Source organism: Pagrus pagrus (assembly GCF_965226575.1).
Source record: "Pagrus pagrus genome assembly, chromosome: 4".
Taxonomy (NCBI): domain Eukaryota; kingdom Metazoa; phylum Chordata; class Actinopteri; order Spariformes; family Sparidae; genus Pagrus; species Pagrus pagrus.
The window spans coordinates 19,004,183-19,016,208 of record NC_140188.1 but is presented as its reverse complement, the minus strand read 5'-3'; the positions used below and the strand labels follow the sequence as shown (position 1 = coordinate 19,016,208).

At 41.1% G+C, this 12,026-nt stretch overlaps 1 protein-coding gene across 10 annotated transcripts in view; it reads left to right on the top strand.

Annotated features, from left to right (window-relative positions):
• dync2h1 (dynein cytoplasmic 2 heavy chain 1) overlaps positions 1 to 12,026 on the top strand; it is a 125,713-nt gene that overhangs the window by 32,728 nt on the left and 80,959 nt on the right. For 6 of the 10 annotated variants that reach the window (XM_084351594.1, XM_084351593.1, XM_084351589.1 and 3 more), the window contains exons 51-65: positions 389 to 491; positions 2,801 to 2,965; positions 4,414 to 4,538; positions 4,889 to 5,137; positions 5,470 to 5,578; positions 6,038 to 6,151; positions 6,650 to 6,792; positions 7,146 to 7,224; positions 7,513 to 7,676; positions 7,914 to 8,051; positions 9,353 to 9,466; positions 9,641 to 9,801; positions 10,860 to 10,983; positions 11,137 to 11,258; positions 11,510 to 11,596. In XM_084351594.1, coding sequence (XP_084207720.1) covers positions 389 to 491; positions 2,801 to 2,965; positions 4,414 to 4,538; positions 4,889 to 5,137; positions 5,470 to 5,578; positions 6,038 to 6,151; positions 6,650 to 6,792; positions 7,146 to 7,224; positions 7,513 to 7,676; positions 7,914 to 8,051; positions 9,353 to 9,466; positions 9,641 to 9,801; positions 10,860 to 10,983; positions 11,137 to 11,258; positions 11,510 to 11,596 — 1,997 coding nt within the window. The remainder of the gene's footprint in view (positions 1 to 388; positions 492 to 2,800; positions 2,966 to 4,413; positions 4,539 to 4,888; positions 5,138 to 5,469; positions 5,579 to 6,037; positions 6,152 to 6,649; positions 6,793 to 7,145; positions 7,225 to 7,512; positions 7,677 to 7,913; positions 8,052 to 9,352; positions 9,467 to 9,640; positions 9,802 to 10,859; positions 10,984 to 11,136; positions 11,259 to 11,509; positions 11,597 to 12,026) is intronic. The other 4 variants (XM_084351595.1, XM_084351591.1, XM_084351590.1 and 1 more) reach the window with 2 other exon arrangements.

The window sequence follows — 12,026 nt, the reverse complement described above, 5'->3', positions numbered from 1 at the left end:
GTTTGGTGACAGGGTAAACACTCCTTAGCTGTTGGTGTATTGCAGTACTTAAACAAAACTTCAATGTGCCACTGAATTACAAAGATTTTTAAGAGAAGTCAAGCAATGTGATGTATTTTGAAAAGCCAGAGTGGAGTTCTGCAGGAGAGTTGTTTTATTGTACAGGAACAAGCTGTCAGTCAATGAAGCCCCATACGGCTTTGGAGTTTAAATGTCTGTATCATGATTAATGCCTTGTACAGTATGCTGATCGAGCAAAAATATAAAGGCACTTATTTTGGTGAACTACTGTAATTTCGACCATAATTAAGCATATTGTCAGTTGCCAATTTATTTTTCTCCTATGTATGTACGTGTCACCTCTCTCCCTGTGTATCTTTACTCTCAGGTGAAAGCTAAGTTTACAGTGGATGACCACAGTCACTACCTCTTTACCCCCTGTATCCTCACAGAATGGGTCCTCAGCCTGCTGCGATATGACCTTACTGCAGGTAACCAAACTCACATGCGTGGATGCACACATATTAATATGTGTCTGTTTGAGCACTTTTTCTAGGAAGGAATAAGATCTCTAAGTTTTGGAGTGAGTTAGTACTTCAGGCTCCGCTGAGGTCCAGAATAGCATTTCTTATTTTTTTTTAAAGTGGGAACCCTCAAGAATCAGACCCATGGCCCGTAAAGGGATTTTTTTGACCCACATTTTCAGAAAAACAGAAAGTCGGATTTAATGGCCCATTGCTTTTCTACTAATTCCTGGGAGTCCTCACTTAGAATAATTTTGCTGCCAGTGAGGAACATAAAGCATTAATAACTTTCAGTTTTGATGCCTGAATCAAAAAGACAGCACCAGATGGCTTAGTTTCTTGTCAGTATTCCTTTAGCTCAGAGCTACTGTCTCCAACTCTCACCTTTTTCTTCATTCCATCTCTTCCTCCCTCCCTCCCTCCCTCCCTCCTCTCTCCCCTCTTTCCTCACTTCCTCTCTGTCACTCGTCTGTCTCTCCCTCTTTTATCATCCTCTCCCTTTGCTGTCCTTTCATCTCTCCCTCTGTCACTCTTTCTCTCCTTCTGCAATGTGTTCCTGCTGTGATAGTGAGTCCAATCATTTATTTTAATTAAACACGTCAGCGGACAAACTTCTCTTTTCCTGTGCTCATCATTTTTTAACTTACTCTTACTTCTTCCTCCCTCTTTCCCTTCTATTGCTGCTTACCTTCTTTTTGGTATGTAAAACCCCCCTTCATCTTTATTCTGTGCTGTGTTGATGTTTGTGGTGAGTTTTAATTGGCATGTGATCACAATAAATATATTAGCATATCATAACTTTAGTGTTTGACATTTAAAGTGACTACAACTGATATTTTAAAATAATTTTGTATAAAATGACAATGTAAAAGGGGTCATTTGAACCGATGAAACCGCAGAGTCATTGTAGCACTGCTTGACTTAACAGAAGTTCCAGCTCATTGTTTACTCACATTTAACACCATCCATACCAGGCAGCTATTTTCAAAGAAAAAGCACTAGAGACTCTCAGTACACTACCCTTCCAGCATGAAACAGCTAGGCAGACAGTTAGCAACTAGCCTGTGAACATAGTTGAGCATTTAGCAGCCAAAGAGTCAGACATTTCCCTCAGGAGTTGGTAGAAACCAACACCAGAGTTAATAGAGAGTGAAATTGAAAGAAATACGACCCCAGAATGTATTAAAATGGCACTGTTGTAAATAAGCAACAAGTTTGTTAACAAGTTCACAATATCAATGTCAGTGTTGTGTTCACATCTTGTTTCTACTGCCCCTAAGTGACCAGAACATTTTCCAGGTTTAATTTCTGTGTTTAAGTAAAATATCTTTTAAATTGATTGGGGATTTAGTAGAGAGACATTAACTAACAACAAGACTGTGTAAGTTTCCTCAGGTAAATGAGAATGAGGTCATGTATAGTGGACTTAGATCTTCAGTTTTTGTTGTGTTGCTCTTACACAACAGTATATCTGAAGCAAAAGATTTAACATCATGACCAATAAATGGGACTAACTGATATCATCAGCCAAGTTTACTGCAGATATATCAGTATTGGCAGATATGCTAAAGGATTTATTGGCTGTGGTGGTAGAATTACCACTGGTGTGGGTATAGGGCAGGGAAATCATCTGAAAGCCATAGGCATAGACAATGTTTAGCATGACAACTTGGCACTTTAAGTGTTTTCTTTTCCTTTGTGGTCTTTAAAATTTAATATGCCAGGAAAAGCCCCGGAGTGTAAACTGTGTCTCAGTCTGACTGTCCTCTTCAGCTCTTTCGATATAATGTGACAGACACTGTTAAAGCCGGCGGCCTATGAGACTCTCGTTTTAGCCAGCAGCACTCTGCTGATTCTTGGGGGAATTTAGTAAATTTATGCTCACCCTGGGAGGTGCTTTTGTCATGCCTGATCCCACCAAAAACAGGCTGTTGACTCATGTTGAGGCCTGAGTCATAGTGTGACAACTGTGCTAGTGTCTGTGTGTGCACTTTTCGAAACTTAAACAACCATGACAGTTATGGACAGACTACAAAATGCTCATTGTGCGAGTTATTGAGTAAGTGAGAAGTAGAAAAATGACCTTTTGGAGATGAGTCACTGAATTGTAGTTTCTGATCACTTCTGTATTTTAGTCACCATGCTGAATGTTGTCCGATCAGAAAAAAAATCACCAAATCTTACCTTGTGTGTAAATGCAAGCATGAGCATGCCTCGGGATATCCTGCTGGGTATTAATCCAGATATGTGTCTGTGTCTCCTTTATTCCTATTTAGCTCAATCTAATGTGACAGACAGTGTTTTGGAGGTGGTAGCATACGAGGCCAGGAGGCTGTTCAGAGACCGGCTCGTTTCCTCCAAGGACCTTCACACCTTTGATAACATCCTCTCCTCCATCATACGGGGAGACTGGGGCTCTGACGCTCTAGACAACATGACTGGTATGAAACAGCTCTTTTCGCTCACACGGACCTTCATTCAAATCAGACGTACACATACGAAACAATTGTTTGCAGGCTCAGATAGATTCAACATCAAAGCAGAAGAAATTCCATTACAGATTGACATTGTTGATTGGCTCTGTTGTTTGAAAGCTCTGCATTTATGGCACTTTCCCAGCTAATGGTGTGTTTGCTTATTTAACACCAGCATGACAAAATCTGACTGCTCCAAACCACTTAAAACTAAATGTAAACAGAACTCGGAGTGAATGTTTCTCATTCGCTGATCAAGAACATAGGGTCACCCACTGGTGTTAACATTTGAATTGCTTGGTTATAGCAGGGGTCAGATGTTGGCAACTAGTTTTTAAATCCTGGCTGGAGCTGGCAGAACTCCAATGTTGAACTTGCCTGCCAACTCCTAGTGTGAGATAAACGAGAACAAAGTGTTACAAGGATCAAGAATCATACCAGATTGGTGTTGTCCACACCTAACAGGAGGTCCCCTTAGGAACCCGAGAGGATTGAGAGTTAAAGATAAATAAAGATCCCGCCCCCCCCTTAAATGTAAATGTACACACTGTAGTCATAATACTAATATGTACCCTGCCTTGTAATGGTCTGCACAGCAGCACTGGAAATACTTGGCAAATGCAGGCAAGAGCAGGTCAAAGACGGTTTTCTTCATGCAAACTAATATTGGAAGCCAGTACAAAGAAAACATGCAAAGAATGCTGGCTCAACTCAGAGAGGTGTAATTATCAAGAACAGGTTTTGGCTGCTGAATAAGCACGATGACATATCTATAATCAAGGCCCTTGAAACTGCCAAACAAAGGCTTACAGTGCTGGCAGTCAGACTAAAGACATCAGAGAGACAGCGGTGTAAAGGATACATTCTTTTCATCACATCAACACATCCAGAGTTCGCTTCCAGCTACCGTGAAACCCAACAGTTTAAATTAAAAAATAATTGGATGAACGTACATACGTATAACACCAGTTCTCAGTGACTAGGAGACAACAAACTGCATTATCCCTGAATGTGGCGCCTGGCAATGATTGCAGATACAGGGCAGAACCTTGCAAGTGTGACAGCTTTTTTCTTGAACACCCCCGTCATCTGCACACTATTCTCCTCTAACCTCCTATTAGCATCGCCTAGACTGCTGAATATAAATACAAGCAGTTTGCATTCATATCTAAGCTGTGAGAAAAGTGCAGTCTGCCTGCAAAACAAAGATCTTGCCTGCTTTTATACAACATCTGGGATGTTAGACAAAATACAGCGATTGATCATCCAGACAAACATTTGATCTCATTTTCACATATATTTGAATTCTGTTTGTTAATTTTATGTGTATTTTGTCTCACTTCTACTGTATGGCATTTAATGTGATCATATTTCGATGTGTTACTAACAGTCTGTAATATTTCCCTGGCATGCAGATGGTTTCTATGTGACATGGGGAGCATCTGAAGGGGCTGTAATGGCTCCAGGCCAATCTCTGCCTCCTCATGGTAAACAACTGGGACGTTTGCATTCGGCTGACCTAAAACAAGTTATACAGAAGGTACACAGTGAGGAGCTGTTGTCTGGCGTGTTGTTTGTGTGGTCAGGCTTATTGGATTTAATATGCACACATACATATGTATTTACAGACAGTACAGTAGTAAAGTAAAGTACAATTAAGCTTTTTTGCTGCTTATAGCTACTACATTGAAATGCTGCTTACATGCTGCTGCATCATTTATACAATCTCTTTGTAATAATAACATAATATTATATTATTCGTTATTATAATAATGAAAAAGGTTATGCTGTATAATGAGAACGATTGCTTTCAATGTTTTTGCTGATAAAACTTGAATATATTTACAAAAGAAACACAACTGTTTGTGTCGCTCCCTCTCCTTCCTCAAGGGAGTAGTTCTGTACAGCCGTGATAACAGGGAGCTGGATCTCCTCCTGTTCTGGGAAGTGTGCGACTTTGTGTCCAGGGTGGATCGGGTCCTGAGCAGACCCGGTGGCTCTCTGCTCCTGGCGGGCCGGAGCGGAGTGGGTCGGCACACGGCCACGTGCCTGGTGTCGCACATGCACGGATACACATTGTTCACGCCCAAAATCTCCCGTGGCTATACTCTAAAGCATTTCAGCAATGATCTCAAGACGGTAAGAGTGGATTCTTTTTTTTATTGGTAGACATTGTGCCAAAAAACCACTCTTTGCAGAATGCACTTAGAGATAATTGTATTATATTGGAAAATTTTTAAAATCCATCTCATGTGGGTTTTTTTTTCTTTTTGCAGATAGAAATTGCCAAATTGATAGTCGAATGGCACTTGTACAAGCAATTTAAGCAATAAATACACAGATAGTTTTCGAAAGGAACTTCGGTTTCCATATACATGTAGTGCGCTGTGTTGATATCAAATGTATGTGTATGTTTGTGATGCATTTGTGTCAAACATGTAATATATAATATGTGTATACTGTTTATGTAGGTGATGCAGCTAGCAGGTCTGGAGGGCCAACAGGTGGTTCTACTGTTGGAAGACTATCAGTTTGTTCACCCAGCTTTCTTAGAGATGGTCAACAGCCTGCTCTCATCAGGTATGCATTTTGTTTGTGTGTTCGTTTTCCCCTCTTATCATTTTTACAAGAACAGATTTGACTGTTTTGACCTCAAGTTTGACGTTTAACGTCTTTTTCAGGTTAAGGTTAGAATGTGGGTGAGATTAATGATAGTAATAAAGGAAAAGTTTGGAATTTTGGGAAATATGCTTGTTCCATTTCTTGTGGAGGGTTAGATGAGAGGACACCACTCTCATGTCTGAGCATTAAATACATAATAGGATACCCAGCAACACTTCCAGTCCTCTGTCTTCATAAACACGATCTGCATTTGAACATGAACCATGCACTTATTTTAGCAAAACCTAGACTGTACACCAAACAAAGGTTGCAATTATAATTTATTCTGGCACTACTATCTTGTAATTGAGAGATGCTGATGTGTAAGGAAACACTGATCATTTCTTTGTGTGTGTCTGTGTGTATGTTATGTTTCAGGTGAAGTCCCAGGTCTATACACCCCAGAAGAACTGGAGCCTCTCCTCACCTCCCTCAAAGACACTGCTTCCCAGGATGGATTCCCCGGACCACTCTACAACTACTTCTCCTTCAGTCAGTTCTCTATATTTATCGACATCACAGTCCCTCTGTCTTTCTGTGTGTCATTCATTATTTTGTTCTGTTCCCATCTTTGTGGTACTCTGATCTTCTTTCTCACTGTACAAGTCTACTACATGTTTCATTTCTTTCTACTGATTGTTCTATCTATTCTCCTCTGTTATTGTATCTGTCACTGCTCCGCTGCCTCCCTGCTGTGCAGTGGTGTGTGTACTGTAGAAGTGGTGCAGTGTCTGTGAGGTTGAGGTTGCTGCTGGAGAATCAAATCAATAGCTCTATTATTGTCAAAGTAAACCCGCTAAAGAGCTCCCTGCTCACCTTCACTATCAAACTCTGTCAGGGAGGCACAAGCTAAAAGGGACAATATCAGTGACAGAAAAAGTAGTGCCTGTCTCTCATTTGCTGTGTCTCAAACAACTTTTTGTGATTAACTCCTCCAATGTTTTCATTCCCCAACTATCCTGCTGCTCTTTGTGTCTCACACCCACTTAGGAATCCAGCAGAACCTTCACATTGTTTTGATCATGGACTGCTCCAACTCTAACTTCACCATCAACTGTGAGAGCAATCCGGCTTTCTACCGCAAGTGTTCTGTTCAGTGGATGGAGGGATGGTCTGAAAGCAGCATGAAGAAGGTTAGTGGAGAAGGAGAAGGACAACAAATACAGATCAAAAACAGATATTAAATCAGCAGTTGTTGAAGTTAAAGTTTATAAAGTTTAATATCAATAAATCCAGCTAAAAGTATTGAGTGTTGAGATTTAAATATGCCTGGCGCCACAAAGATATCTGTATGCTTTACCAGTATCCAGTGGCTTCAGATCCAATATTGACCCGATCGGTGCAGGGCTTAAGAAGTAAATTTGCTTACCTGCGGTGCCTGAGATTTAAAGTACAAAAAGTGACACAAAAATTCTTATGCATGCATCAGTGCTTTCTATGTAATTTCACATCTGGTGTGTGTCTGTAAAACTCTAAACCTTTTCAGATTCCTGAGCTGCTGCTGGCAAAGACAGAAGGAGGAGAGGAGAGTGAAAGAGAAAAGGCCACAAACGTGAAAAGCTTAGGTAGGAGCACTTTATATACAGCAAAAAAGTCTATTATTATTTAGAAAATTAGCTACTTTGATACCACTGTATGACTGTGTTATTTATACTGATGGTGATGTTATTTTGGTAGTATATCTCTGTCATTTCCCTTATTCTAACGTGCTGCTCTTCTGTGGATGTAATGTGTTTCACAGTTACCACAACTTTAATCTTAGTACTGTGTTTGTCTCTGTTTTGTGTTACGAACTTGACCTCCTAAAATTAAACCAATTTGTGCTCACAAGCCTCATCATCCTCTGCTCCCAGCAGGGTCTGCTCAGGGAGACCTGTGCCGCTTGTTCCTGATGGTCCATGAGTCATGTAGAGAGCACGGTGCGACACCCAGCCAGTACATGGCCTTTCTGCATGTTTACACCGCATTATATAGCCGGAAGAAGAGCCAGCTCACGACGAGACAACAGCATCTGCAGGTAAAATACCAGCAGTGATGCAATCTGGAGCTTTTAGCCAGGTTTTTTAAATAAATGTTTGATGAGTTTTTGTGTACCTCAGAATGTGGAAGTATGCTGTTTACCAAATCATTTATGAATAACTTATGGTGTGAAGCACAGATATTGTATGTATGAGGTAAGTAAAAGAAAACAGTCATACTCTGTAGCATGCCTTTAGAATTAAGGACACTGTTAAAGCTGCTATTGTTTCTGCAGGCAGGAGTGTCGAAGCTGAACGAAGCCAAGGCATTGGTCGATGAGCTGAAGAGGCGGGCTGCAGAGCAGAGTGCACTGCTGAAGACTAAACAACAGGAGGCAGATTCTGCCCTGCAGGAAATCACCACCTCCATGCAGGTGTGTGTGTGAGTCTGTGTGCATGTGTATGCTTGTGACCGTGTGTATGTCAGTGTTTGTAACTTTGCCACTCAGTGGCAGGCAGGACAGAGGTCCTGCAGGGTTTCATGTCTCCTCCAAGTTGCATCTGTCCTCCTCTCAACTCTCGCTGCGGCCCTCATCCCTGCTGGCCCTCTTCTCTTCTCTTCTCTTCTCTTCTCTTCTCTTCTCTTCTCTTCTCTTCTCTTCTCTTCTCTTCTCTTCTCTTCCAGTTTATGTCTGTACTCCTCCTCTCCTCATCTGCGTCGTATTATACGAGCAGCCTTTTCTATATTTCCCATGGCTGTGTCTCTCCTACTGTGAGGAAACTATTTATTTAGTTTGTGTGGGTATCAGCATTTATTTGTTCTGTGACTTCTCATCCAGTGTTTGTCTTCATATCCATGTTCCATTCCCTCCTGCTGGCTCTGTCTTCAGGATGGATGGATGGATGGATGTGTGGAGGATGCTGAACCCTGTTCATTAGTTATGATATCCCTCTGTCTTTCTTGCTGTGGGTGAGATGGAGGGAAAGAATGAGGGAGAAGAAACAAAAGAAACAAGGAGGAAAAACTGTCAGTTTGCCGGAGTCAGTTTGCAGAGTGATAATTAATGACTAGAGCCGTCCCTTTGGGCTGTAGCAGCCTTTTCTCCTGTGGAGATGGACACAGCAGGGAGGGAAAAAAGGAGTCGGACAAAGTGATGAAGAGTTGAAACAAACTAGGTGATAGAGGCTTAGAGGCGCAAACCTTCAGAGTAAGATGTATTGGAGGAGGATGGAAAATAAGATTTGGAGAGGGGATAACTGAGTAACTATGTGGTGTATAGGAAGGGGTCAAGGGAGAATTGGAGAGATGGTGGAGACTTTGAATGAGGATGAGATGTGATAAGATTCTAGTGATGTAGAAGTGAGAGACAAAAAGTTTCAGAAAACGCTGCTGCCAAATGTTCGTCCTCTCTCTCTCTTTTCATCTTCAGTGATCGTGTCTACTCTGACTGTTGCTAAAAGAAATCTTTCATCTTTACTTAGACAAGGACTAGGGCTGTTTGTCATTTCAGAACTGAAGTACTGAAAAAGGGGAACTCATTTACATTTTAAAAGGCTGTTGAGAGGCGTTTAAGTTGTAATATTTCCAGGTCGTGGGTCAAGTGTTCTTGGAAAATAGCAAGTTTAAAGGGAGTATACTGTTTGTAATATTGTTCTGTTTCAGAATTTAAAACATTTTAAGACTGTATTTTCAGTCGACCACAATGAACATCATTTGATCTTTTTGGATATCCAGAATGCCAGTGACCAGAAGACAGAAATGGAGAAGATTAAAGGAAAGATGGCTCAAGAAGTCTCCAAGATTGAAGAGAGAAAGGCCAAAATAGATGATGAGCTGAAGGAAGTCCAGGTAATTTGTCTGTTTGACATGTGAGACCAGTCACCTACTAGAAATACACATACATACATACATACATACATACATAGAACTGGCCTCTACCTTTTTCATACTTGCCATATCAGCTGTACTTAAACCTTCTTTACCTCTGTACCCCTCTCTCTTCTTATCATTGCTGCCCTCTAGCCTTTGGTAGATGAAGCAAAGCGTGCAGTTGGAAACATCAAGCCCGAAGCTCTGTCTGAGATCCGATCCCTCCGCATGCCCCCTGATGTCATCAGAGACATCCTGGAGGGTGTACTGAGACTGATGGGCATCTTCGACACCTCCTGGGTCAGCATGAAGAGGTGAGAGGGGGAAGACATGGGAAGAATGGGTAAAAGGACAAACAGGCGGATAGATGAGGAGAAAGTTACCTCAGTGGGAGTAATTAAACTGATGAGGATTATCAGCACCATTTGGGTTACCACAAAGAAGTGTGAGGAGGTGATGGGGTGTTAAGGGATGGATGGGGATAGAGGAAAGGATTTAGAGGAGAGATCTTAGTACTTCAGTTAACATGAGGACATGTGAGAACTTTAGCACTACATGTAAGAGATTTTTAAAGGAACATTTTTTGGAAAATCAGCCAAACCTTCAACTTCTGTTCAAGTTTGAATTCAGAATAGTTTAATTTGTCATCTCATTCAAATAGTGATATTTTCCTCCCACTTGTTATTGTATACATCACATTGCCGAAAAGCAATTAAACCTTGTATCAAGACAAAAATTGTGGTATATTGAACATATTTTAAATGATAAAAATATGTCAAATATACACATCAAAATACACATCAGTGTCTCTACTTATGTATATACGCTGCATGATTGTGTCTATGCAGTTCCCTTATGTTTCAGTGTTGATTTAAATTAGCTTTTACTACGAATCACTCATCTGACCGTGGGCACCTTTCGAGGCGATCAGACAGACAAAAAAAAAAAGACAAAAAACATTCTGCCCCGCTAATGACTCATGTTGATCGGGTGAGCCATCTCCACTCTGAACACTGCACAAGTAACAAAGCGTGTGAGTGTGTGTCTGACAGAGAGAGGGGGGTGGAAGAGATGGATCTGCTAAATATGAGTAACATAGAGACTACGTTGCAACGGTTTGCGCTTAATTAGAGATGAAGAAAATCTAAGTCTCATAATTTTAGGCTTGAATTAACATTAACTTGCTCATTTTCTGGATAAAAATGAATTCTATTCCCTCTCTCTCTAATGTCCCATTATCTCTGCTTTACTTTGCTTTATTGCTGTAAAATGGAAGTGTGTTTCTTTTTTCAGTGCTTTATCTGTTTCCTACTCATGTCCAATCCTATCTTTCCTCCTTTTTTTTTTTTTTTTCCCCTCTTTTTCCCTGTAGCTTTCTGGCTAAGCGTGGTGTGAGGGAGGACATCGCTACATTTGAGGCCAGGAACATCACCCCTGAGATTCGACAGAGTGTGGAAGAGCTGCTCAACAGGAACAAGGCCTCCTTCGATCCCAAGGTCAGCCGGTCACTATAGCAGAATATGAAGTAGATGTATGGCTGGTGGGGGTTATTAACCCTTTGTTGATTTTTCTTTTGTTGGCTGAAAATGTTGTCATGGCTTACTAATGGAGTTGTTTTTGACTTGTGATGCTTTTGTTCTTACGGTCAGAATGCAAAGCGTGCAAGTGCAGCAGCTGCTCCACTGGCTGCCTGGGTCAAAGCCAACGTACAATACTCCCACGTCCGAGAGAGGATAGAGCCACTGGAGAGAGAGCAGGCCGGGCTAATGGAGTAGGAACACACAAGCGCAAATATACTTGATTTCTTCAACACAACCACGCAACTGGTCATAAGCTATATGCATAAACAAAAGATCTCATACTTGCAACTTTGATTCTATGAGCTTGTGGCCTTGAGCTTAACCTCTTATTAATCTCTTACGCACATAAAGTACACATACATTAAATGATGCACATAGACAACCTCTTCATAATTAACATACAGCGAAATAATTTTCTTTAATTTTGTGTTTCTGTGTCCAGAAACCTGAGGAAAACTGAGAGCAGGAAGAATAAACTGGAGGACCAGCTCAACTCTGTTGGAGCCAAAGTCAACGAGTTGAAAGAGAAGTATGCGTCCTTCCAACTATCCATCAGTTCTTCCATTCTTCCTTTCTTCCTTCTGTTTCTACTGTACTGTATACAGTCCTGACTTCACGTTGGTCAACAGAAACATTATAAACCTTATGGCGGGGCCAGAACTGGCAAAGCAAAACTTACTTTCATGGTGAGGCCATGGTGAAAAGCCGGTATGACTGGAAATAATGCAGCTTTTAATAATCTTCTGATGCTAATTCGGCTAACAGGGCAACCGTAGCATTCCACAAGAAAGAAATTATTTACTCCTTTGTAGCTGCCTTCCCTTTTGTTCGCTGCCAGCCATGCAGCATCCCTCCTTCTCAGCATGTAGATACATAAACAAGGATACAAACAATCAATAATGCCTGAAGGGCAGGTCTTTTCCACCCTATTTTAAATTGGCTGTATATTGGCCAGTCCC